Source organism: Centrocercus urophasianus, unplaced genomic scaffold, assembly GCF_019232065.1.
Source record: "Centrocercus urophasianus isolate 14NV4802_14NV808 unplaced genomic scaffold, USGS_Curo_1.0 seq_59, whole genome shotgun sequence".
NCBI classification, from domain to species: domain Eukaryota; kingdom Metazoa; phylum Chordata; class Aves; order Galliformes; family Phasianidae; genus Centrocercus; species Centrocercus urophasianus.
In genome coordinates this window covers 48,511-75,353 of record NW_024885188.1, presented here as the reverse complement: position 1 = coordinate 75,353, position 26,843 = coordinate 48,511, and the positions used below count along the sequence as shown (strand labels likewise).

At 44.4% G+C, this 26,843-nt stretch overlaps 3 protein-coding genes across 16 annotated transcripts in view; 1 reads left to right on the top strand and 2 right to left on the bottom strand.

Moving 5' to 3' along the window:
• Positions 1 to 100: 100 nt before the first annotated feature.
• LOC122169849 (kelch-like protein 23) lies at positions 101 to 8,726 on the bottom strand. Its single transcript, XM_042836316.1, has 3 exons — positions 6,193 to 8,726; positions 5,006 to 5,417; positions 101 to 2,494 (listed from the first exon to the last, which is right to left on the bottom strand). The coding sequence occupies exons 1-3, from the start codon at positions 7,169 to 7,171 to the stop codon at positions 2,188 to 2,190; spliced, it is 1,698 nt and encodes a 565-aa protein (XP_042692250.1). The 5' UTR covers positions 7,172 to 8,726; the 3' UTR covers positions 101 to 2,187.
• A 1,162-nt stretch (positions 8,727 to 9,888) lies between these two features.
• On the bottom strand, positions 9,889 to 14,664 carry LSM7 (LSM7 homolog, U6 small nuclear RNA and mRNA degradation associated). The gene is made up of 4 exons (XM_042836315.1): positions 14,597 to 14,664; positions 14,169 to 14,259; positions 12,712 to 12,783; positions 9,889 to 10,252 (listed from the first exon to the last, which is right to left on the bottom strand). Exons 1-4 carry the CDS (start codon positions 14,639 to 14,641, stop codon positions 10,110 to 10,112), a joined length of 351 nt encoding a protein of 116 aa, XP_042692249.1. The 5' UTR covers positions 14,642 to 14,664; the 3' UTR covers positions 9,889 to 10,109.
• Positions 14,665 to 14,772: 108 nt separating this feature from the next.
• Positions 14,773 to 26,843, top strand: part of SPPL2B (signal peptide peptidase like 2B) — a 37,690-nt gene continuing 25,619 nt past the window's right edge. For 11 of the 14 annotated variants that reach the window (XR_006171641.1, XR_006171648.1, XR_006171643.1 and 8 more), the window contains exons 1-3: positions 14,774 to 14,905; positions 21,727 to 21,846; positions 25,147 to 25,329. Coding sequence is in view for 4 of the 14 variants with exons in the window: in XM_042836296.1 (XP_042692230.1) it covers positions 14,852 to 14,905; positions 21,727 to 21,846; positions 25,147 to 25,329 (357 nt within the window). In the remaining 10 variants the exon portion in view is untranslated. Of the gene's footprint in view, positions 14,906 to 21,726; positions 21,847 to 25,146; positions 25,330 to 26,843 lie in introns of all 14 variants that reach the window. The other 3 variants (XR_006171650.1, XM_042836297.1, XM_042836299.1) reach the window with 1 other exon arrangement.

The window sequence follows — 26,843 nt, the reverse complement described above, 5'->3', positions numbered from 1 at the left end:
CCACGGAAACTATAACAGATACAAAGAGCACAGTAACGCTATTTGATAGAGCAAATTGTCAGCTACAAAATGCTATTTCTTAACACAGTCTCCACCATTAGCTGTGCATTTTCATCAGTGATGAACGGGAGCTGCGTGCTGCACTCAGATCTTCACCATCGGAGGTGACCCACTGACCCACTGCTGAAATGCACCACACTGCACCGGCTGGTCTCCATAACTGTTCAGTAAGCATCAATGGATGTCAGTGGGTGCCATTTGTTTTGCATGGGGGAATTCAATGACGTCCCTTTGTTTCATCCGTGCTCCCATGTCAGACCCATCCTGTCAGACCTCCCCTCTGCTGCCATCTGTTACACAACAGCAAAATGTAATGGCATATTGGTGGGAAGGTTCAGCCCCTACTGCCGTCCCTCTGACCTGGGCTGACACCATAAAGCAGGAGGCATTACTTTTGGAGCAGACCTCTTAGATTTCATCATGTCGTTTCCAGGCAGTAAGTAACTTTAGGAGATGTTTTCTTCACTTCTTCGGTTGGGAGCATTGCTTACTACTATTCTGTGGTCACTTATCTGGGAACAATGATCTGTCAGCCAAACTCTTACTGGAAACTGTCGAACATTTAACCAACTTGTAATTTTGGAAGACACCAACAGCTGTTGCTTGCCACCTGATGAGAACAGTTGCATGGGAACAGCTCCTGCTTTAACCTCCAAATAAGTTTTCAGTTTTGTAGTCTGAATTGGCCGGGCTTTGGGGCAAGGGATGGACTGTTCCCATAGCCAAGGCCCAGCCAGCTGCTGGTTGCTGTGTATGCTGTGGGAATGGTGTGAAACAGATCGTGTCTAAAAGGTTTTGCTTAACTGAATATGTACCTTGGGATAATGCTCCTGAGTGGAAAGCAACTGGAACTCTTCTAAATGCATGCTTTTCTGCCAGAGATTATAAATTAGTCTGAATGTGAACATTCCATAGGAGTGTATTAATTCTGCTGGAATATTATACAGGTTTTCTCCATTTTGGATAACCATTCACTTTGTAACGAATTTGTGAAAGAACGTAAGACTTGAAGTCTATGTAGGAATGAATTGCACCTGAACCAAAAAGTGGTTTACCTTGATTTCTACTGATGCATTGTTTTTTTGAGTCTCAGCAATCTCAGTTCATACATCAATCAGAAAGTCTGGTCAGAGACCTGCCACAGATCTGACATCACCAATAACATGAAGGCTTGGATGCTTCAGAGGGCAGATAAATCTATTCATATTTAGTCTACAGAGAATAATCATAAACTTACAAATGCTGTCTTTAAGGCTGTTTTCTATCTAGGCTTTGAATAGGCTTCCATGGCATCTGACACATTTTACATGTTAGGGAAAAATGAAAGAGCATTTCAACATTGCTGCGCCACACTGAAGAAAGGAGCCTTTAATGAAAGGTACTTGCTTGTCCCTGCTGCCTGCACCCCAATTCAGCCACTGGGATGGAAAGGGCATTTTTATGCTGGGGCTGCAGAGCAATGAACCCAAAGGGGACTAAGGAGAGGGAAGTGGGATTCTGAGTGCCCCATTGGTGAGTGGTTATCATCACATTCCCAAACACACAAACCCAGAGGAGCCTCCCTCCTTCTGTGGGGCTCTCTAGGCTCGAATAAAGGTAATTTTAACCATTTGACAGAACATGGGAAGATTATTTGAAGCTAAAATGATACTTTCTGATGATACGTCTTACGGCTTGGCTGCAGTTGTATTTTTGCTTTGCTTTTAAATTTGTCCTGCAGTAATATGAGCCCAGATGTACTGCTGACGATTCGCTTGACACGCATTTATTGCTTTACATCTACAATTTTTAATTTTATATCTGATTCAATGACTTTCCTGTCTCTCCCAACTGTACACAGGGAAGCAGAGGAGTTGGAGCACAGAGCAGCCCTTTGTGTAGCTTGAGGAGTTTATGTGCCTTTAAGACTGACTGCTATTTCCAACTCACGTGCAATTGCAAAGCTTTCAGTTTTTCTTAAATATCGATCACCAGGTAGAAGAAAAAGAGACAGAGCCAGGAAGGAAAGAGATCTCTTTTCAAAATTTAAGGCATTTCACAAACCAAATTTGATACAACCCAGTTCCCATTGGCTGTAAGGCACATGAATTTTCCTTCGTGGTTATCCCAGGTCTGACATCACTTGGCCTACATATCAAACCTTCGCACAGAGACACAGCCATGAATAGGAAGGGGGCACGGGAGCTTGTTGTCTATGACCTGGCACATATCAACATAGGGATCAAAGAGGACGACAATGGGGAGGGCATTGTTACCCTTTCTCTGCCCAAGCAGATAAATTTGTCCATTCACAGTGCAGCATCCCATGAAGAATTTCTGGGTCAAGCATTCTTCGTCCACGTGGGTCCACTCATCTGTTTCCACATCAAATCGAAAAGCTTCCCCTCCTATGGTGTACAGAGCACCATTCAGTGATGTGATGCAGAGATCGTACCTGAGAGAGAAGAAATCCTTGATGAGAATCAACAGAAAGATCTGTCCCCTGAAATATTCATTGCCACTTAACTCCTTGTATCAAAACCCCCATTTGAACTGAGCAGCACAGAAGTGGACCTCTGCATTTCTGCAGTGCAACCTCTTGGCACCAGTGCTAGTCAGAACAGCTGTGGCTTTGTGCAGCAACAGTTTGAAACCACCCAGTGCCACGGGTCCCTCACACCCCAAGGTCTGTGCCAGGGACGCTCACCCTCCTTGGAAACACCAACATAATATCCAGCCCAACTTCCAAAACCATAGCTATAGCCATTGCCCCTTCCTATGCCATTTTAGCTTATGAACAAGACCACGGTCACCATCTGTGTAACTGTCCTTGCAGTAGCTATGGCCTCTTCACCCACAAAAATCAGCCCAGCTCCTTTGGTGGGTTCTCTCAGGACTTGTACTCCACATCCTGACCATCTCACAACCCACCACAGTCTCCTCTCCAGTTTCTTTGTATTTCTCTTGAACTGGAAATCCCAAACTAGACCCCGTACCATTAGTGCAAAGGGCAACAATCATTCACTGTAACATCTTGCAATACTACTCCAAATGCAACTCTGGATGTACTTTGCCCATCTGTGATGAGAGCAATGGTTGGATTGCACCAAAGCTGGCGTTCACTGTAAGCCCCCATTTTTGCAGTGGGTCCTACAGGGACAGCTCAGCGCCAGCCCGCACTGATGCACAGCATGATTCCTTCCAGGTGCAGAAGGAACCACTTCTCAGTAATTAAACCTCAGGAGGTTCAAAAATCTGTTTCTCCATTCTTTATTTTGTTGTATGTCCCAGATAACTGAATAACTGGGAACTGATATATTAGAAGCCTAGACTATTTTCAGACCTATCTAGACTGTCATTATTTTAATCTTCATTTTTCCAGAGCAGCCCTGTGACTGAGTGCATGTGTCCATGTGAGCACATTTATGCTTTTCCAGTCTGGGGCACAGCTCCCTTGATCCATTTGAATTCATTTCAAGGGAAATTTAAGTCACCTAGGAGCAGACTATTTGGAACAGAAACTACAGGCAGCAGCAAGAGGTTCTGATCTCATAATGGTAAAGCAGAGTATGCGAGTCCTGCTGGGCTCGAGTTCTTCAGCAGTGCCAGTATCCACAAGGAGCCCAGCCTGCTGACAAGGTGTCTTGGAGACCTGAGATAACAATGTGGATATGGAACTATTTCCTGCCAGTTACAACAAAGTTCATCTGGAATGGCTACAGATAAAGCCACCTCTCAAAGTCAGTCTCACGAAAGTTGTAGAGAATTTCCCCCTTTTAACAACTCAGAACATGGAAAAGGACTTCTTTATACGTGCTTCTCCAAACATTGAGCTGTGATTCATGTATAATTTAATGAAATTTAGTTCATTAATGAACTTAATTTCATTAATGAATTTAATTAATGAGTCTTTAGTTTTTTCTATTAAAAAAAAAAGCCATCATAGATAGACACTTAACAGACTACACAGAAATGTAAATTCAATAGCTAGAAGAAGGAGTCAGGGAATGTCTACCTGGCGATATGCTCCCTCTGAAGAAAAAGCACATCAGCCCTGAAACTGAGGAATGGGCTGCAGTAAATCCTCACTGAGACTCTACCATTTGGAGTTGGATGTCAGCCTAAACTCTGCTTAGCTCCAAACTTTTGGGAAATTGACAGGAGACTCTGTTTCACACTGCTTTAAGTATAACTGGGAGTCAGAGTAACTGGAAACCCAATCAAAGAAGGTAAACAAGGAGGCAGTCATTACTTGGAGAGTCACCAGGCATCGGTCAACTTGTGGGAGATGAGAAGTGATTGCCTTTGCATCACTTATTTTCTTTTTTCTTCCTCTTTCTTTCAATTATTCTACTGCCTTTGTCTCAACCCGCAGGCATTCCTGCTTTCGCTCCTCCTGTTCTCTCACATTCCACTGGCAAGGAGTGAGCAAGTGGCTGGTGAGTGATGCTGCTTGGTATCAACCAACTCCAACAAGATAAAAAATGCAGCACCTATTAAAACTCCACAGTAAAACTGTCTTTGTGTGTTCAATGCAAAAATACCACTAAGGCTGAGATGGGCAAAAAAAGAGCAAATCAGCTCCATGAACACCATAATCGGAAGAATGAGGAGAACACACTCCAGGTTAGTCCCCTACAGCCAGTGGAGAGCAGCGCTCCAGAGGTGGAGCTGGTTCTCCTAAGAGGATCTACAGCCCATGGAGAAGCCTACATTAGAGCTGGGTTATCCTGTAAGACTGCAGCCCATGGGAAGCACCTATACTGGAGCAAGTAAAAAAGTGTGAGAAAGAAGGAGGAGCAAAGAGGAATTGTTATGGACTGACCATAATGTCCTCCATCTTCCCCATCCCTGCTCAGGAAGGAAAATGAGAAAACAGCTGGGTGGGAGTTTGCCCCTTCACCAAGGTTAACCCCTGCAGCAGAGCCTTTCTCTTCTTCTCAGGTCCAACAGGATTATTTCTTACCTTGGAAGTGGAGAAAATGAGATGACATCCCAGCTGTCTGTCTCTGTGTTCAACCTTTGCACCCCATCATAGACATGTCCGTTTTCATCCAGGCCACAGACCACGTAGATCCTGCTTCCCACACTGACCGCATCTCCCCGCTCCACAGGCTGAACCATAGGACTCATGCTTTCCCACTCAGAGTCCACCAACGCCATGCGCTCCACTTCTGCAATGATCCCTTCATCCGTGTTCCCTCCGAGCACATACAGGTAGAGCCCTACTCCTACAGCACAATGGCTGTTGCGAGACTTCTTCATGGCCGGGCCTTCCAGCCAGCTGTTGCTCAGACAGTTGTAGATCAGCACCCAATCCACACTGTACCACACAAACTCATCTCGGAAATATCCTCCTGTCACGAAAAGGAAGCTTCCTGGAAAGACAGCAAGGAAAAGTATCAGTTACACGAGGGCTGAAAGTTGTTCTTTTCTTTCTACACTGTACCAACAGGCTGCAAGATCAGCTGAGGAAATTACTGCTCTTTTATTAGCTGGCAATTTTTGATACGTGAGCCAGTGGGATGCAGCCACTCCTTCCGAGTCTCCCTGGCGGAGAACCATAGAAGCAGTGGTTGGAAACAGCCTCTGGGGATCACTCCTGCAGGGTCCTAATTGACATGGGACTCGCAACACCAGGTAAGCGGGCCCATGGTTTTGAGCTGCCTTCAAAGTCTCCAAGGATGACCACATGTACATTTTTCTCAAAAGCAACTATAAATCACCATCTGGCAAAACAACCATGAGAAGAAGGCCCAAAGCCAAAAAGATGTGCTGCTTAAAGGCATTTGTTTCACTCCAGATAAAGCTGACGTGAAGAGTCTGATACCTTCACTGCTTCTGCAACGTGAAAAGCATTCAGCCTTGCCTAGCATTCTCCCAGCATTATGCAGAACAAAACCATTCTTTGAACCATTTCTGACCATTTCTGAGTACAAGCGAGGTTTATTTTATTAATATTATAGAAATTATATTATTATAATTATAGAATATAATAATAGAAAACAAACTTCACGTGTACTCAGAAATGGTATGCTGTGTCTCATAGGAGAGGCTGCTGAATTTGCTGCATTTGGGCCCCTAAGCCTCAGTGCGTTGCACTCGCTCAGTCCCAGCTGCTAGCACCACTTGAGTTCCAGCTCTATGAGTTACCTACTGCTGCCACTGCATACTGGGTGAGGTTTCTGCGCTGCAAGGGAGAGCAAGCCTGCCAGGTCCCAGTTTTAGGTTGAAATAGAAATAATTCTTGCTGTTCCTTGTCACGCTTTCCTCCCAGGACGTACAGGGTGTCGTAGCTCCGACTGGTGGAAGGATGCAGCGTCACGTCTCGCCAGCTGGGTGGAGGACAGCTGTCCAACCTCCTGATCAGCCTGGAGAAGGAATCTGCCTGCCCAGGGCGTTTGCTGCGCTTCACCAAGATGTCAAGGAAGGACAAACTCAGAAAACTGACCCTGACTTCAGCCACCAAATCCAAAAAGTCTTTCTCCCTTGTTGCTGGGTCGTCCATTATCCACATCATGATGCTGTCGAACACCACATCTTCTCGAGGAACAAAGAGGTCATCGCTTTTGAGGAACTGCATCAACGTTTCTTTGGGTAGTGCCTTAAATTCCTCCTGAGACATTACGTCCCCCCAGTGGGTGAGAGCCACGTTCATGGCAGATGCATGCAGCTCTATAAAGGCAAAACGCTGTGCGTAGGCCATCAGGCCCAGGCAGTTGGAAACGTGCAGCTCTCTCTCCAGAAATTTCTCACACAACAGTTTCACCCTATCAAACTGAAAAAAATCAGCTGTCTCCAGCAAGCTGGTCACATTTTCTTGACCTATGAGCACTTGGGCTGTGCGAGTGAACTCAAGAAGTGCCTGGAAAGGCGCTGCATCAACCCCTCTGATCACTATGTGGTGCTCAGAGCTCTCCCTCGTGCCCCCAAAAAACATCGCTTCAAAGTAACGGCTGTGTAATGAAAGTGCCCTACGGCTGACCTGAAAAAGTCTCTCTCCGACCTCAAGAATTGTGTCTGCAACCACTTCTGCCTGAGAATCCAGCTCTTTTGGTTCCTGTGCAGACCCCATGGCGGCTGATGGCCGGGCGGTTAATTTTAACTCAGTCCTTACACAGCATTCACTCATGCGAGGGCGCTGGAAATACTATCTGCCCAGCTGGGATAGATGAAGATAAGCCAATCTTGTCCTAAAAATAGAAAGTGCTTTCTGTGCTCCTGCTTTGGTCTTCTGCCTTTCCTGTTGCTTTTAAGCAACGGCAGGAGAGCCGCATAACCCCAAATCGGCAGAGTTAACTGGAATCCACCCTTGCTAGGCAATGTCGAAGTGAATTAGAGGAGCTGTTCTCCAAGTAGGAGAAGAGAGATGAACAACCAAAACATTTCTGAGCATTAACATCATTTCAGGAAATTGTAGATTAATATTGACCCCATTGAGAAAAACATGCACATTACCTTTCTTCCTGCAAACCAAACACTGAGGAAAGGTTGAGACTTTCAGGAAAACGTTCCTGAGTTTAGATCCTTTGCCAGTCTAACATCAAACCCCAGGCTGCACACATTGTTTAGCTTTAAACTTGAACAGAACATAGGGGGAAGGAAATAACCCCCGTCCAAACCCAGAAAGCAGCCACGCATCTAGCCACTCTCAGTGCACTTAGTAGCTGTACTACAAACAGATCACTGACCTCACACAGTGGATTTTCCAAAGCATTCAGATCAACCTGATAAGTTTTTGCATATCTGATAAAGCTTTGCACAGCTTGAAGTAGGGACTCTAATCCTAAGGAGCCTATCCTAAGAGGTCTCAGCCCCACTTCCCAGCAGCTTCCAGCAAACAGGATGGTGCTATGTGGATCAATTGCACTTATTTTCTCTGGAGGCTCCTTATTGTATTTCTGGAAAAGTCACTTCTGTCACGTTGGTTTTATGCAGTTGTATTTAGGAATGAATTCAATACGAGCACACATACACCTAAAATTGATTTCTTGGTTTCTACATTCTTAATTTTATGTACTTTGCTCTGAAATTATTATCCAAATGTCTGCAGAGAAGGAGTCGTGCATCTTGTGATGAAGTTCAAATAACCCAGTAGGAAACCCTGGAATCACATCCCTCTCTAGAATTTATACATGACACACAGCTCCAGGTGGATCTCTGCCCTCTCTGCATCTAAAACTGGAATCCACCTAAGAGAGCTTCCACGGGCCTTCATTACACACTGCACTCCGAACTGACACCAGACATGGTGTGGCGTGTTACTGGTATCAACAACCAGCAGCCTCTCACTCTTCTCAATGCCAAGTTCCCAAGTTCCCTTGTCCAAGACTGCACTGAGACCAGAGAAAAAATTCTGCCCTAAGCACTAAATAAGAGTTTATCTATTGAAGTTGTGCCACTGTGTAAGTGGAGGGGAAGTTCCAACCTCTTCTCAATGATGACACGTGACAAGACACACAGGAATGGCACTAAGCTGCACCAGGCGATGTTCAGACAGGATATTAGGAAAAACTTCTTCAGCACGAGGATGAGGATGCACAAACACTGGAGAGCAGTTTCACACCCCAAGCCTGTCAGCATTGAGGAGGCACAGGGGTAATGCTCTGTTAACTCTGTTAGCCCTGAAGAGCTCAGGCAGTTGGACTTGATGACCTCTGAAGGTCCCTTCCAACTAAATTCTAAGTTTCGCAACATTAGAAAAAGAAAAAAAAGTGTTGGAAGGAGCATGACTGCACAGACAGCTGCATGTCCAGAGCTGTGGAAAACATCCGAAGGATGAGTCCACAGGAGCCTAAAATAATCCAGAGGCACACCTTCATACACACAGTATTTATACACACAATACACCACACGAGGCACAGCTCCTTAGGAAAGTCTCACATACTTGAATTAACTTCAAGTTCACCTCCATTTTAGCACTGACCCAGGAAAAGCTATTAAATCAAGACCAGATACTGTCAGTCATTTCTCATTGATTTCCTGCCTGGGAAACGAGCACAGCTTGTGATCTGGTTGTTTCTGTTTTTGTTGTGTTCACTCATCTCTTGAACAAACACTCTTTAGATTTGTTCAGTGTGCAAACCTGGCAATGGCAGCTGTAGAGCACTTTTATCAGACTAACAATCAGACATTTAGGAACAGTTTAATTCGTATTTATTTGTTCACAACTCCTCAAATCTTGCTACTTGTGAAGAAATAAAAAAAGTTTACTTACAAATCAAATTATAACAAGTGCAACCACAAGTAGATAGCTACAGTATAAAAAAAAATATGCAGTATTTCCAGACACTGCTTCCATTGAACATTAGGATCTTAATAATTCCTCCCCTACAATTCCCACTAGCAAACACACTTCCATGTTTGTATCACCCAGCTGAGACAATAACCTGACGAGGGACTCCAGTCTTTATTTAAAAATTGAGAGCCTTCCAATTTACAATGACAGCCCAAAAGATTTGCAACAAGTGCTAAAAAATACCTTCTTAGCTACATAGCTTGTAAAGGTGATACCATGCAATCAAAGTAATTGTCTTCCTTGTACTGGAGCAGGGAGGCAACAGAGATTAACTCACCATGAGGAAGCCTAAAACACGATGCAAAATGCTCCCCAGCTGAGTACTGACATCTAAGAGGGAAAAAAAACAAGTTCCAATGTATTCAGATTAATTCAAATACATTCTAATGTACTTAAAAATGTAGATCAAATGACCAGCGTTCAGAGAAATATTTACTAATTTTATGTGGTCGTTTCAAGACTCACAATACCAGGAGGGTTTCTGACAATTCATAGGCAGAATATTCTCGTCTCAGCTCTTAATGTAGAGCTTCACATTTATTCCACCCCCCCCCCCCCCCCCCCCCCCCCAAATTAATCAGAACTTGTGCCTTGCACATCACATCTCATTCTCTTCCTGTTCACAAAAAGCCACAAAAATGAAAGTCAACTGCTCTTTCACACTAGTAAACATGCATTCAAACTTCTCTCCAAAAACATGAAACTTCTCACACACTGATCGTTTCCTCCAATGATTTGCACCCAAAAAGTCTTCAACGACAGCCCAGAGCCATTATCCATCTTGCTGCTGAATGAAAGGGTTTGGAATCGCTTCCATTCCATCCTGTGGGCAAATGAGAACCACAGAAGTCCCTCTGCAGACCACAAGTCCCAGCTGACGTGTGTCTTCTGTTAATTTGTATTGATCATCTGGGTCTGAAAAGCAGAGATCTCTAGTTACAATGGAAACTTAAGGAAGATAATATAATAAATTCCATCAACTGGAAAAAAGAAGAAAAAAAAAAGAAAAAACCCACAATTTTTCCAGACTTTTCAGCACTGTTTTATTGAGCACAGACTATTAAAAGTGATGCAGCAGTAATATCTGATAACTACAGCACATTACTGATTCATTAGTTCTCAAAGCAGCACTTGCTACTGAGTGACAAAGTACTCCACTTTGTATGCAAAGCAGAACATAAATTTTTTTAAATAATTCAAAGGTCCCTTCATTCATTCCAATCAAAAGCACAGATACAAGTGAAAAAAAAGAGTGGGAGGGGAAAAAAAACAACAACACTCCCGATTCCTATCTCAAATGACATTGTGGGCAAACATTCTGGGGTCAGTGAAAATCAGAAAACCCTGAATTCAAAGTGCAGTAACCAGAAATCTTTTGGTTGTCTATTCCTAGACCAAACCAGAAGAAGCTGTGCATAGGAACAGACAAACAGCCCAGCAAGAACCAATTCTGTGCTCCTTCAAGTGTTGACATATTCACAGATACAGACCCACTAGAGCAGGACCAGAGGAGGCCACAAAGAAACATGAGGTCTCGAGAACCTCTGTAACACAGAAAGGCTGGGGGAGACTTGTGCCATTCAGCCTGGAGAGGGCACCAGGGAGACCTTATAGCAGCCTTCCAGTACCTAAAGGGGGCATACAGAAAAGGTACTGAGGAACTCTGACAAGGAGTGTAGTGATAGGGCAAGTAGTATGAATTTTAAGCTAAAAGACAGTTATTAAGAAAAAAAATCTTTATTGTAAATACAATATGGCACAGGTACAGACTGCCTGCAGAAGCCTTGGATGTATTCAAAGACAGACTGGGTGAGGCTTTGGGCAGCTTGATCTAGTGGAAGGGTTGGAAATCTGTGATCCTTAAATGTCCCTTGCAACCTAAATCACTCTATGACTTTACCCTGCACTTGTGCAGCCTCGCCTCGACTACTGCATGCAGGTTTGGACACCGCATGTTGTAAGGACATAAAACTATCAGTGTATCCAAAGGATGGCTACAAAGATGGTGAAGGGTCTGGAAGGTAAGATGTATGAGGAGTGGCTGAGGGCCCTGAGTTTATTCAGCCGAGCAGAGGAGGCTGAGGGGAAACCTCATGGCAGCTGCATTTTCTCACAGAGAGCAGAGGGGCAGTGCTGCTCTCTGGGGACAGCAACAGAGACCAAGGGAACGACAAGAGGGTTCAGGAGCATCAGGATTGCAGAGGGCATGAAACAGCTGCCCAGGGCAGTGGGCACAGCCCCAGGCTGTTCAAGGAGTCTTTCAACAACACTCTCAGACACAGAGTGCAGATTTTGGGTGGTGCTGCATGGAACCAGGAATTGGCTTTGATGGTCCTTGTGGGTCACTTCCAACTGCAAATATTCTATGATTTTATGAAAACAAACAAACAAAAAAAAAAAAAAAAATCACAGCTCTATTAGCTCAAAGCAGCCACAGAAGGCTTCAGTTCCATGGAAATGAAAAGAATGTACTCACAGTAGAGTTTACAGGACAGTAAGATAATAACTCTTACTGAAACACTCTTCACACTTTGCACAAAACTGTCATCTCTCCAGCAGTACCAGAAAGTAAAAACCAACTGCCTTTTCTGAAGGGAATGACTTCATTCAAACTTAAAAGAACAGGAGTACCAAATAAGTTGGATAGGAGCTCAAGCAAAGACTAACAAAAGGCCCTGAAGATGATCAGATAGCTGGAGCACATCCCTTAGAGAGGCAGACTGTGAGCTGGAGCTTTTCAGCCTGGAGAATCCAAGGCTCCAGGGGCACCTTAGAGTGGCCTTCCAGTACCTGAAGGGGCCTACAGGAAAGCTACCCTACAGGGGAAGGACTTCTTACAAGGGCATGACAAAGGGAAATGGCTTTAAGCTGGAAGAGGGTAGATATTAGGAGGAAATTCTGTACTACGAGGGTGGTGAGACTGACACAAGTTGCCCAGAGAGGTTGTGGATGCCCCCACCTCGGAAGCATTTAAGGCCAGGCTGGATGGGGTTGTGAACAACCTGGTCTACAGGGAGGTGCCCCTGCCTAAGGCGAGGGGCCAGAGCTGGATGATGTCTAAGGCTTCTTCCAACCCAAACTGTACTATGATAACAATGCTGTACCACAGAAAACGTGGTAAAACTTACTTGGTTTATCTTACCCCCTCCTTTATGCTTAGCTGCTGTTACAACTCTAAGCTCAGGTAAGTCAATGTACAGATTCTGGCCATTCATTCACAGAACTTTCAATTTTCTTTTAAAACCAATTGCTCTTGGGGATAAAGGGTGATCACAGAATGGCCAAGGTTGGAAGGGACTTCAAGGATCATGAATCCCCAACCTACCAAGTACTGTTAAGGGAAAGCAGACTTACATAGACTGTGTATTACTTACCTCGCATATATTCAATGGTACCATCAAGCACAAGGTTCAGTAGAGGGTCAAATCCTTTCAAGACACCACTTGCTATTAAAGACCACATACAACAGAATGATTAGAGATCAAAACTAGAAACACAGCAACACAGAACCATGCACAGGACACCCTCAGTTCTCCAGTTCAGTTCTCTTCTTTGAGCAAGGTTACCAACTAACAGCAACATTAAACAGTGCCCTCTATCAAAATCTAAACGCACAAGACCCCAAACTGTTTCAACTGAAGCTTCATTTCTTTTTTTCCCCAATCAGTTCCAGAAGCATGGATGCCTTAAAAAAAATTTAGAGCTTACTGCCAATTTCATGTGCTTTTCAAGAATACCTCAACATAGCAAATAAGCAAATATTACAAATAAAAGTTCCCTACAGAAGAGGAAAGACAAACTAAGACCAGTGCTTTCCTTAGACAAATATAGTCCAGAAGGACAATTGGAGGATGGATCATCTTAGCTTTATAGGAACGTCCTACACCTGTAGGATATATCATACTAATACCAGCGGCATTAGTTTAAAACAGAACACAATTCTTCAAGACTAGACAGTAAATAAATTGCAGGGCTACACAGAATGAGTTCTTGTACTGAAAAATACCTAATTAGTACCATTAGCATTACTATATTGCTACCAACTTAAATCAAGGAAGAGAGTCTTACAGTCCTAGGCACTACATGAAGATCACATGGGTAATTAACATAATTTTTCTGTGAAGAAAATCTAAACCAACAGATTCAGTGGAATTGTCAATCACACAAGAACTAGAATAAAAGAAAACAAAGTTATCCCACACTTAACAGCACGCATACAAGTAACTTTGAAGATTTGTAAGCATCCAGGCCCACTGGAGCTGTAAATCAGACTTTAAAGACAAACTGAGTTAGTTTTGCAAAGCTCCCACACAGCACACTGTTAATTTTCAGATGAACAAATGGTCTGCAGGTGGCAGTGCCAGCATGCTGGGATGGTCAGATGTAGGTATGGCAAAGGAGAGGAAACGTAACAGCCCCAAAAGCAATGAAAATAGATGCTAAAATATGTTAAAACAAGAAAAGAACTGAAGGAACATATAGTTAAGAGACGAGAAGGAAGATGGGTGAATGAACTGTAACATCTTTCTTTGCTGCTTTCAGTGCACCTTCGCAAAGTCTGGAAAATGATACAAGAAAATTCAAGACAGCAAACAGAAGATGAAAGAAAGGCACACAGATGAAGTGCTCATAAAATTCAAGCAAGGGGATTCACAGAAACGTGAAGAGAAGCTTCCCACCAAAAAACAGCAAACTGCAAGGAACAGAAGCACCCACTAGCCACCATCCTCCCTCTAAAGACAGTGAGGTAACCACAGGAGAGACAGAAGCACACACACAGAGCTGCTCACTGCAGTCACACACAGCCCAGCCCGGTCTCATGCCCACTCACCTTCTCTCCCACCCTGGAACTTCACCCGGATCGTTTTGTCGATGTATTTGGAGAGATCTAAAATGCTCTCCTTCTTCTTCTTCTCCTTATCCTGTAGACGAGAAACAAAGACAAAGTGAATTCAAAACGAAACCTGCTAGATCTCACCGCATCTCCTACTTCGCTACATACATCACAGCGCTTCTACATTTTTTTCTTCCCCCCACAATCCTGCTTGTAACTCTGCCGAAGAAATCGCCCGCAGAGCAAAGTCAGGCACGAAGGAGCGGCCGCCGAGCACAAGAGCACAGCCGCAGGGCAAGGCAGGGCTGCCCACACCACACCCCAGGAGCACCCAACAGAATCACAGCACCCACCCAGAGCTCTCTTAGCTCCTAAGGAGCCCTTACGAGAACAGCTCCAGCACCCACCAACGCCCCCCTCCTCACCGCCATCTTGCCCGCACCACCGCCGCCCCCTCCGACGTTCGCCATTTCATTTACCGCCACCAGAAATGACGTTTCACGTTGACGCGAGCCATTGGCTCCCTGAGGACAGCCAAGGTGGGACTTCCGGTACTTGGTTTCCGAGGCGGAACTTCCGGGGCGGAACTTCCGGGGCGGGTTGCTGGGATACCCGGTGCGGAAGGGGCCTGGCCCGGCCCGGTCAGAAACAAAAGCGGGCGGCGGCGCGGTGGACCCGGCATGGCGGCGCGATGGGCTCTGCTCCTGCTGCTCCCTCTGCTTTCGTTGCCGCAGGTGAGCGGCTGTGCCGGCTTTGGAAGCGCCTTGGCTTCTGTGCCGGAGCTGCCTTGCGGGGGTTGGAGGCAGCAGTTGGGCAGGGGGCGGCTGTGAGCAGAGCTCAGCGCTGGTCCCGTAGCGCTGGCTGGAGCTGTGGTGCGGGTGGGCCTGGCCCCGCTCGGTCGTAGGGCGATCCCTTATTGGGGCTTTAACGATGTGCGGAGGGGCCCGCTGGCAGCAGTGAGAGGGTGAGCCGCTCACCGGGTGGGAATGGCCAACCTCCAGCGTTCTGCTGGAGAGAAGGCGGCACCGTTCATGTTCCGCCCTGCACCCCGCCGCTGTTCCTTGGCGTTGTGCCCATCACGGTTTTTCAGTGCTCCCACGTTAGCCTTCTTTGTTCTGTTTTTACTGACATAGTCGTTATGTTTCTTAAAAACTGGTTTGAAACAAAAACAATTGTTTGACCAGCAGGCTCCTCCAGGTAGTCCTTAAGGAAGAGTACCCTAGCCAGGGGATGAGGCTGGGATCCTCCTAGCTGGGCACTTGGCTTTGGGGTCAGACTGGCTGATAAAGCCCCTCTGAGAAACTGGCTGGTGTGAAACAAAGGTGGCTGCTGCTGAACCCACAGCATGACTTGACTCTTGCGTTCTCCTTCTGTGGTGTGAGAGCAGTGAGGCACTGGAACTGCTGCCCAGAGAGCAGTGGGTGCCCGAGGCCATGAAGGGGGCCCTGAGCAGCCTGAACTGGTGGAGGATCTTTAAGGTCCATTCCAACCTAAACTTTTCTGTGATACTACTGAAGAGCTCTGTGAAGTGAGCTTTCATAGGTCTAATGAATGCTTGTGACAATCCAGATAAGGATAGAACTCTGTATGGTGACATGGTATGTAGCTTTTGTATTTTACATTCTCCTCTTTTGCATTCTGAATGTTTCATTAAACTATCTTAACTGCTTTCTGGGTACTCTGTAGAACAGTATGTCTTCTTGGGTCTTATTAGTGTAGTATCTGAAAACAGTAGCCTAACTTCTCCCTCTTCCTTGCCTGTCATCTCACTGCTCTCTTGCTAGTGATCCTCAGTTATAGACTGAGCCAACTGCCATTGAACTTATGTTTTCCTTACATGTACATCATCTGTACATACCTCAATCTCCTCTTGCCTGGTGCATTTTGTACCAGGTGGACTGCCAGTGCCAGCATGTCATCAACAAATTAATAAGTATTAGAATGGTTTGAGGTCTGGCATGGAGGTCATTGCCAGCTTTGAAAAGGTGACTGCATCAGTGTGGAATGCCAACGAGGGTCTTCTGCTTGAGAACTGATACTTGGAGGTCTTGGCTTCAGCTCCATCTACTGCAGCATGCTGCCTTTCTGTAAGCAAGTTGCTTAGTGAGTTTGTGCAGCAGAATAGCTGCATAACACATTTGAGCAAGCTTTGAACAGCCTGGCTGGGGTTCTGCATTGGTTCTGCTGCAGCAGCAAGAAGATAACTTGCTGTAAGCTCTAATACTTTCCTCATACCCAAGCTAGTTTGTTTAAAACTTGCATGAACAACTCTGGTATTTGTGGTGCTTTTACATCTCTTAGTTGTTTGCCTGTTTATGATTGTATGATGTATGGTGTCTGTCATCTTCACTTGAGGTAAGGAAGAGTGCAATCATGTACTTGCACTTCAGTGGTAAGAGAACCAGTCATTGACGAATGGGGTTATTCCAGAATGAAGCTAACACCTCCACAATTATTGTGTCTGTTTATCTTCAGTGGCTTACTCTTGCCTTGGTAGTTGTTTGTCCACGTCTTCCCCCCAGGAGATAAGATAATTTGGGAGTGTTTTCTTTTCTCGGGGAGAGGGGAAGGACAGTGGGAGATGTGTCCAGGTTTGTTCCTTGTATTCTGATTTATAGCGGGTAAGGGAGCAGTGTGGCTAATAAAGCCTGACTCTCCCAAATCTAGGCACTAATCTGGGAATTCCTGAAGAAGGGTTCGATCTTAAAAGTCCAAGTGCACCAGTACAGTTTCCCCTAGATCATGCTCTGGTATCAGAGTTCCCATTTTTCATACAACTTCCTACTTATTCTCACTATTCCTTCATTGCACTGGTGTTCTGTAACCACAGCAGGTATGAATGAGCCTTTGACCAATGAGGAATATAGTAAGGTATGTGAGATCCTGCTGCTGTTCACTATACTAATTTTCAGGTATTGTACTTAAAATAAGTGGTTAATTATGAAGATCCATAGAGTTGAAAAGACTGTCTGAAGTTCTGGGTTAAAGTGGTTGTTGGCAATTTAGTCACGAGGAGTTGTCACATTGAGTACGAAGCTCTCCTCTCTCTGCAGTGCTTGTTGAATCAGTGCTTTCTTTATCTGAAAGTTTACTGTCTGCTATTTTTGGTCTTCAAGCTGATCCATGCAGTTTGTAGGTGAGAATGTACCTCAACTCTTAGGAATTCTGTTGCGTATCTTGTGTAATGTCTGCTGTAAGAGTGGATGCAGCTCGTGCCTTATTAAGGAGCTGTGCTCCTGAAATAGAGCACAGTCTGACAAATCTCTACAAGACCAAGTTATAGGTTCTCCTTAAATTCGGAATATAACCACTGTATGTTCCAATAAGAAAAAGGTGGTCTGCTTTCAATTTGATTAATTTCTTGAAGAAAAGAAGTGGTAACAAAAAAGACCATTGGCAACTTGGCAATTAATTGTGTAAGTTTTCTTTGTTCCTGTACCACTCAGCTGTTAGAGTTGAGGATATGTCAGTCCTTGGGGTTCCTTACAGAGCAGGGGATGTTTGTTAGTTGTGACTAAGGAATACTTCATTCTCTGTGTATATTTATACAGACCAAATACTGCCAATGATGTAACTATGACTTAGGAACTATGTTCCTAAGCCAAGGACAAAGTGCTGATTTGCTTTTCCTGTGCCATGGTGGGGTTACCACTGCCTGGTTTGTGCTGGAAGTTGCACTGAGGATAAAATTTGTCACTCCCACAAAAGTTTTTAGAGGTTGATTGGTTGTTTAGCTTGTTTTATTTTAGTAGTCAAGCTCCTCAGCCTGTTGTGTTGGCTGAGCTGAGATGGCTGTGAATTTGGAGTGGTCATGGTTCACTTATAGCAAAAAAAGCGCTATCTATATCTTCTCCTCCAGGTTCTGCCTTACAAATTTATAATCCTAATGTGTAAGACAACCTCTCTGTGTACATCCAGACTTCTATGACCTCATAGTGTAAAGAATTGCCTCTTTTAGTGTTAGCTTGTGCTTTCATTATGGAAGGTCAGTTTCCATCTTCATGCGTTGCTTCCTTCCGTGAAAGAACAAAGGTTTGGGTCCCTGTGTGTCAACAGGGCAGAGAGGAACAAACAAGAATGAGCCACTGGTATGGCTCAGTGCCTCATGTTGCAGGTTCTTGAGATGTTCAGTGGGCTGAGCTCCTCCTCCCTACCTTCTTTCGTCATTTAACTCAAGTGTTTTCCAAGCCATAAGTACTGTAAGAGGCAAGAATTGTAAAAGAACTTCAAGAGCTGCTGTTTTTTCCTTCAGTGTTTGGAGCAGGCTGGGGTTGAGCTCCGAACTCTTGGAAGAGAGTCCTTAGGGGGGTTGTGGGAAGGTTGTATAGGATCTGCATAGGAGAGTGATTTCTCACAGGTTGGTCTAGGATATGGTGTGATTTCTGGGAACTAAGAAGCGTAACAAGTGTTGCTGCTGTCCTGGTGCATCAGCTGTCCTGCCTTGACCTGACTTTTGCTATCTGATCCCTAGTGATATAAACAAAGCGAAAGCTGAAGGCATCAGAGCCCTTCAGTACAGGAAAGAAAGAATCTAATGCATGTGACTCTTCTGAGGTGGAAGAAAATAACAAGCTTGAAGTGGTTGTTAACAGACTTCAGAGTTATGCTTTGATGCTCAGTGATAATTGCATTGTAAGAATGTTAATCCGCGTTCGTTTTTGTCCTCCATGGACCATGTGCAACTCCCTACACCCTCGTCTACTTTTAGCCCTGCTCATATGCCACTTAATTCCTCTCATCCTTCATTTTACTTAGCTTTTGGCACATGAGCGCACAGCTTTCTAAAATGTTCTGAGCGTGTCACTTTAGGAATCTTTAACTCTAATATTTCTTTGAAGAACATTCACTGAGCTGTTCAGAAAGCATAGTTGCATATTGCTGTCCTCCGTGTGCTGCTTGGAGATTGTTACTGACTTCCGGTAATACTTAGCTAATGGAAATGTAGCAACATGTACTATACTTATTCTTTCATTTTAGAGATACATAGTTTCTCTCTTATAAATATCAAGACTTCAGTTGTACAAGTTGATGGTTTTTCAGATGCATAAAGCCATTCCACTGCAGGTAGCTTGCTCCTGCAAAACTGCCTGAAGTTCTTGGAGGCAGCTGTATGTATAATATTCAGAAGAGAGCTGCCCTGGTTTCAACTGAGATTTGGGTTAATCTTCATGGGGGCTGTATGGTGGTGTGTTACTGTGCAGAGCTTTGTATAAAGGGTGTTTCAGCTTCTTGTATCATCTTGCCTGTGAGGAGCTTGGGTGGGTGTGTGTGCGTGTGCGCACAAGGATGAGGAGCTGGGAGGGGACAGAGCCAGGACAGCAGACCCAAACCAGCCAAAGGAACATCCCATACCGCATGACTGCGTGCTGAACAAGAAACCTGGGAGGAGGGGGGTCTGCTGCTGCTCAAGGCCCAGTTGAGCACTGGTTGGCTGGTGGTGAGCAGCTGTGTTGAGTGTCACTCATTGAGCGTACTCCTTGATTTTCCCTTCCTTCTCTGTCCCAGTGAGCTATTTTTATCTCAGCATGGGTTTTGTCTTTGTTTTTTTTTCCTCCGTTCCACTGTGGGATGTGTGAGCTGTGCGATGCTGGGCTGCCTGCTGGGTTAAACTACAGCAGCCCTTAAACCCGATCAGATTTGGCAGCAATAAGAAGGAAACTCTTCTGGTCTGGTCTTTTCTCCGCCCCCTCCACAGCAGATGGTGAGAACTTTAAGGTCCCTTCCAGCCTAAGCAAATCTATGATAAAATCAGAGGGCTATTCAACTTTGTTTTGGTGAAACTGGTGCATCAGCCTCATTTGATGGCAGTAAAAGGGGTTTTCAAGGTGTTCATTGGAGATTTATGGAACTCTACCCTCCTTGTGCCTCATCCCTGAAAGCAGTTTCTACAGGTACACGTACTGCCAAAAAGCAATGATGTAAATAAGGCATCGTTGTGAAGGGAGGGATATCTTTCTCTGGTGAGAGAGGTCAGAGACATGATTGCATTTTTGAGTTGAGTATCTAATTTCAACTCTATGCATTCCGTTTGAAATGGAATTATGTGAAATGAAAACGGACTGAAAGTTGAGCCATAATTACACACCAAAACTGTGGTGTGGTGTTTTTTGTTTGTTTTTGTGTTGGTGTTTTTTTTTGTTTTGTTTTTTTGTTTTTTTTTTTTTCAATCTTGAAACCTTTTACATTTCTTTATCACACTTAGAAAAGAGAGAAGGAATCAGGCAGGAGCACTTGCACACAGGGCCCTTTTGCTGCAGGAGCTATAAGATATACTTGGTTTAGATGTTGTACTAAGGGGCGTGGTATAATGGGGAAATACTGACGGTTGTACTGATGGCCTTGGAGGTCTTTTCCAACCTTGGTGACTTTGTGATTCACTTCTTCCTCAATTTTTGATAACAAAGAGCATTTATAATCTATTTTGTTCAGTTAATGTGGAAATAAAGTCACTACTAGCATGTAAATTCCATCTCTGTAATCAGTGGTAGGAAAGCTGCACGTACTTCCACAGTTGTTTTTCTTCCTGGCATCTGGATACCTGGTATTTATCTCCTGGGGCTTGATGTGCAAGTAGAAAACTACATCACCTCCACAAAAATACTTGTGCAGATTCTATACTAGTTTCTAGATTCTACTAGATTCTACACAGATTCTAGTCCTGTAGCTAGCATTCGTTTGGCTTCTTGGTTAGACAGTGGGAGTATATCTGGTGCTCACAAAGGGAAAAAGGGAAGGGAACAAGGGGAAATGGATCCAAGTTGAAGGAGGGAAGATTTAGGTTGGATGTTAGGGGGAAGTTCTTTACAAGGAGAGTGGTTAGGCCCTGGAACGGGCTGCCCAGGGAGGTTGTGGATGCCCCGTCCTTGGATGTGTTCAAGGCCAGGTTGGACGGGGTCCTGGGCAACCTGATCTAAATGTGTGTGTTTGGTGGCCCTGCTGGGCAGGGGGGTTGGAACTACATGATCCTTGAGGTCCCTTCCAACCCGGGTGATTCTGTGATTCTGTGATTCTGTGAACAAAAGAACAGTTTGTCATGAAGAATAAAAAGCTAGGTGAAGATTCCACAGTAAGGGAGTGGGGTTTTTTCTTCTCACTTTACTGGATACTACCAAATAATTGAATTCAGGTAATTCTGGTGGTTCGCATTCAACCTGTGCTAGCCCCTAACTCTGAATTTTGATGTCAGATGACGCACACAGACTTGATGCACTCTGACATAACCAAAATAATAGAGAATTTGTTGTCCTGCACTGTTTTGCAGGAATAGGAAGGTGAAAACATAGAGATATTAAATGGAACTTGTTGTATTTGGAACATTTCTCTGTACAGACAGACTCTGTAATAGTCAAATATGTCATAATTGAGAATGTGCTTAACCTGCTATATTCACTGCATGCTGCCATGTTTACTTTGCTCTGTACTCCCTCTGCAGATAGTGGAACTTTGTAAAATCTTTTTTTTAAGTAAGAAGCAGGCTAATCAACAGTAAGTGAAGCCCATTACTTCTGTACTGCATGTATTGAAAAAAGCCCTATTGAATGCTTGTTGTTTTCAGGTGTACTGTGAGTACGGAATGGTCCATGTCCTTTCAGAGAAAGGGAGCAGCAAAGGCAAGGACTACTGTATCCTCTTCAACTCCCAGTGGGCCCATCTGCCACATGATCTGGGTAAAGCTGTAAGTACCAAGCCAGCCAACTAAAAGAATGTACTCAGAATTGCCCTTGTTGTAGGGGAGAATTCTAATTCATATCTTAGTAAAATCTGAAGCTTGCTCTACTTCGAAAATATTTTCTATCTGTTACAGCCTCCATAGCCTATAGTGGTGATACTCCTTTCTAAGCAACTATTTCAGGTTCAAAACAACAACAACAAAAAAAATACTTCTGCACATGGTGACGAAATAAATGAGAATAAAACTTAACTGTGTTTGGAAAGGAGCTCTCATGTGTTGGTACGGAAAAGATACAGGTTCTTCCTGATACCTGGGTGACCACTAGTGCTTTCTTATTATTTCATTCTTCTCTTAAACTTAGGTATAAGCAATTATGAGCTGTGTCAATTTGTTTTTGTTATCCAAAGCACTATGAACTGACAACTGATTCTTTTTTTTTTTTTTTTTTTTTTTTTTTCCACTTTTTTGTGAGAAAATTGAAGAGTACAGAGACACCAGTAGCAGGAACTCACTTCCTAACAGATGAGAGGAATAGCTAAAATGTGAGGAGGAAACTGTCACTTGCTTCTTTGACCTCTATTATGCGGTGTTTTTGTGTCTGATCTGTATTCGTAGAAGATTCAATTTTGCAGAGATTGATTATACATGACTCAGTTATTCAGACTGTGTAAGCAAGAAGACTAAGTTGAGGGAATCCTTTGTAAGAAGGGTTATATTTCTGTAAGCTAAATGTATATATGTACAAGTCACACTTCATGGGCTTGTTCAAGTGGCTTTAGTAGAAAGCGTACTAAAATCAAAAAAGGAAGGGATCTGGGGAGGTTTTCTGATCTAGCTTTGAAAGCAAGGCCTTAGATTAGGCTATCCAAGGCTCTGTTCATGCTAAGCTTGTGCTCGTGAAAGCCAAAGGCATTAAATATCAAAGTCTTGAATTTATGAATTGTCGAGATCTTTTAAGATCTGAGAGGCTTTTGCTATTATGCTTTTTCAATTCACTTTTACCAGTAAAGTTGCCTCTTAGGTAGTGATTCCATCCATTTATAATAGCACCACACCTTCTGAGAAGATAATTTGGCTGTCAATGTACGTGTCACCTGGCCAAAATCCATGCAATCATACCCTAAATCCAAAGAGAAACACCTGGGTCCCATCAACTTCTGTTGTCATTACAAGCTGGGAGATGAAGGGATTGAATGCAGCACTGCCAAGAAGGACTTGTGTGTACTGGTGGGTGGCAGCTGGACATGAGTCAGCAGTGTGCCCCCAGCCCAGGAAGGCAGCAGTATCCTGGGCTGCATCCAAAGCAGCATGGCCAGCAGGGTGAGAGGTCATCCTCTTTCTCTGCTCTGTACTGGTGAGACCTCACCTGGAGTACTGCACCCAGATGTGGAGTGCTCAGTACAGGAGAGGTGTAGACCTGTTGGAGCACATCCAGAGGAGGACCACAAATATGATCCACGGGATGGGGCAGCCTCCCTGTGAGGGGAGAGCTGGAGCTGTGCAGCCTGAAAAATAGAAGGCTCTTGGGAAAAACTGAGAAGTGGCCTTTCTGTTTCTAAAGAGGGGCTGTAAGAAAGAAGGGGATGGACTTCTTAGCAGGGACTGCTGTGATAGGACAGAGGGAAATGGTTTTGAACTTAAAGAGGAGAATTCTAGATTGGATATGAGGAAAAATGTGTGTGTTTTTTTTTGTTGTTGTTGTTGTTTTTTTGTTTTTTTTTTTTTTTACAATAAGGTTGTTGGAGGCACTGGCACAGGTTGCTCATGAGAAGTGGTGGATGCCCCATCCTTGGAGACATTCAAGGTCAGGTTGGATAGCACTCTGAGCACCAGATGAAGCTGTGGATGTCCCTGTTCATTGCAGAGGAGTTGGAATAGATGACCTTTAAGGTCCCTTCCAACTCAAACAAGTCTATAAATCTATGAATTATCTTACTCTTGACCTGACTGTGCTGTGAAGTTGGTGCCTGGATTACATTGCTTCAGTGGAAGAAGTGGGAGTGCAATGTGCAGACAATTCACATGGTGCATGAAGCTGGTTTGAGAGACTCGGGGTCTGGTTCAGCTGGATCCAGACAGACTGCCCTAGGAGTTACTCTAAGATTTGTGATATTTGGAGCCTCTTGTAGCTATTTTGTGTTAACTTGTCTCATAAAAATTCATGGAGACACATTTCAGTATCTCAGCATGAGCCAATATAGTCCAGAAGAGCTTATGCTGGTTTGGAACCAATGTGCTTCATAGACCTGTCTTTTGTAAATTTTCATTTCTTTTACTCTCTGCTAATCCCAACTTTCTTCCTTAGTGCTCCCTCAGCCTTTCCTCTCTTTCCTGCTCCAGCTCCTCCTTCCCTCAAGTACTCCAGCAATACAATTTAATAAAAGAGGTGCTGCCTGCTGAGCTTGCTCTGTGTTTGTGTTCAGCTCTGATAGAGTACAGCCTTACCTCGAGTTCAGGAGGAGTGGGACAGCCCCTTTCCTTTCCTGGTGGAAAGGAGCCATCCTGAGCCACATGCACCCCAGCGCACTGTCAGCCCTGTGGGGGTGTTTTTCCCCAAGGTCTTTTTCCTTGCTCTTCTTGAAAATTGGGACAATACTACTTGCTACTTTCCTGTTTGCTAGGACCTTTCTGAATCCTCAAGACTGTTGAAAAAAATAGAGAGAGGTTTTGTGACAACATCAGCTAATTCTTCATGTACCCTGGGATTGGTGCCTATTAGTCCACATAGACTTGTGTGTATGTGTAGCAAGTTCTGCACAAGTTTGAGGTTTGGGAGTTTATGATTTCCTCAGTCATAGTCCTCCAACACAGCTCCAGGATCCCAGGGCCCATCAACGGTACTGAAGACAGGCATCTGTGCCTTGTTTGTGCCCCTATTTGTAAAGTGACAGGCCACTATTGTCTCTGGTCCTACTTTTTCTGTTTGGTATTCCCAGCTGACTCATGGCAAGCTGACTGTACCTATAAGGACATGGACACCTGATTTAGATGAATCTCATAGCTCCTTAAAGAATCACCAGCACCATCCTCCTGGCTGGTTGGTCTATAGTTAACTCACAAAAAGACACCCAGAGTCTCTCAAATGTGTCATTGCCAACTGCAAGCACCTTACAGTGCAGCATCTCCGTTACATACAACCCCTGCCTCTTTTCCTCTCCCTATAGTGAGGACAACACTATTGTTTCTCTGAGAATGCTCTATCACTTCAGTATTTGGAAGTTCTAAATTGAGTTTTAGACACCCCCCTGTGCTATTTGCTTTTGGTTAAAAATAAGAATATATTAGAATTTTCTTTCTTTTCAGTCACTCTTGCAACTGCAGGATCAGACGGCATCTGTTTTGTGTTCTCCTTCTGATGTACCTGATGGGGGTTTTAATAACCGAATCCCCATGGTGATGCGAGGGAACTGCACCTTCTATGAGAAAGTGAGGCTTGCTCAGATAAATGGAGCTCGTGGGCTGCTGATTGTTAGCAGAGAGAGACTGGTAAGTCTATTTCTGTCTTTCTGTATCACTGATGCTATAATGTTAGATACTGGCTTATTTTCAGTGATTGTTGTAGGTATTTTCCTTTTTAAGTGCACACATTTTTTATTTTTATTTTTATACATTTCCACATTGCCCAGCTATGAGTGGAAAACAATACAAATGAAGGGAGGATTAATTAAATAAATGAGTATGCTCACTTGAGTAGGCAGAGTGCTGCACACGGCCTCTGTAACATCCAAATCAAGGGCTCAGAATTATCTTTACGTTATATAACATCCTGAATCAAAGAGGGAAGGGCAGTTTCTTAACTGAATACCTTCAGTGGAGTATAGAGTACAAGATTCAGTTGGAGCATCACCAGTGTATGTTTTGTAAAACGAATGTTTTATCAGTGTAGTCAATACTAAAGAGATGTGTTACGTGTAAAAGATATTGCTTGAAGTTTGGTTATTGCATTTTGCTGTTGCAGTTAGTAACATGTTTTACTGGAAGTAGGCATATGTCTTAAATTTATGTTACTGCTGTCATTGTAAGTTAAACTGCAAAAATAGGATTCTTGATTGTAGGCTGCAGTTGTATAATGAATAGCACTTAGATTCAGAGAGTTGTCCACTGCCTTCATAACCTTCTGTCATTGCAGATTTTGGAAGATCATTGCCCAGTATCTTAATAAATAAATCTGTTTTAAGCTGATTTCTAGCCGAATTTCTGAGCTGCCTCTTCGGGCCATGACACAGCAGGACTGGTGCTGCCTGGGATGGGGCTGCTGCCTTGCGCCATGCATGTAATAAAGAGAGCAATGAATTATTCTTGAGTTGGTGCCTGATGGCACTTAGGCCGTGTGAGCGTGAGGATCGCAGCCATTCCCTTTCTCCCATCTCCATGGGAAGCCAGGCAGGAGGTGATGAGCTGGAGGGGGAACAGGGCCCTGTAGCACAGCAGTGGGAGGAGTGCTTTTTCCTTCCCAGAGACCGTGCAGATGTGGCTGAGTGCTTGTTGAATGCTTGTGGCTCCCGTGGCAGAAAGGAGCCCTTCTGATCTTGTCCAGCCCATGAGGCCCTGGAAGCGCATCTCTTCTTGCCAGGAGCTCCTCTAAGCCCTTGCTGCGGTTCCCAGGTTTGCACAGTGCTGGTGACAAGGCCGTGCCCCGTGAGAGTTGGCTGGCTGCAGCCCCGCTGCCAAGGCCCTGCCTGCACATCTGCTCCTGTTCCAAGGTGGAGCATCTTCCTGCCCCCCCCCCCCCCCCTTGGGCCACTGCAGCCCCTGCCCTACCTGTGGCTCTGGCTGCCGCAGGGCTCTCAGTCCTACAGCCTTACAGTCTCTGTCCTTTTCCAGAAGCACAGAGTACTTCTTTCTCAACTGTTTCGTGTCTTCCAATCACTGCTGTCTCTGTGACCCTTCTTCCCTTACCTGGGTCTGAGTTTGGCCCTGTGTGTATGCCACACTCTGGCATCCTCTCTTCCCCCCTCTACAAGGCCCTGTTGTGTGTTTTTCATGTTTCTTTGACTGCC

Bases quoted from the DNA above. Each gene is read 5' to 3' on its own strand.
- LOC122169849 (XM_042836316.1), bottom strand. From the start codon at position 7,171: ATGAGTGAATGCTGTGTAAGGACTGAGTTAAAATTAACCGCCCGGCCA. The intron at 5,418-6,192 runs GTAACTCATAGA...CTGTCTTTCCAG, and splicing joins GTATGCAGTGGCAGCAGTAG to GAAGCTTCCTTTTCGTGACA. The intron at 2,495-5,005 runs GTAAGAAATAAT...CTTCTCTCTCAG, and splicing joins TCATTTTCTCCACTTCCAAG to GTACGATCTCTGCATCACAT.
- LSM7 (XM_042836315.1), bottom strand. From the start codon at position 14,641: ATGGCGAACGTCGGAGGGGGCGGCGGTGGTGCGGGCAAGATGGCG. The intron at 12,784-14,168 runs GTGAGTGGGCAT...GGTCTTTAATAG, and splicing joins GTTCCAGGGTGGGAGAGAAG to CAAGTGGTGTCTTGAAAGGA. The intron at 10,253-12,711 runs GTAAGTAATACA...TCTGCTTTTCAG, and splicing joins TACCATTGAATATATGCGAG to ACCCAGATGATCAATACAAA.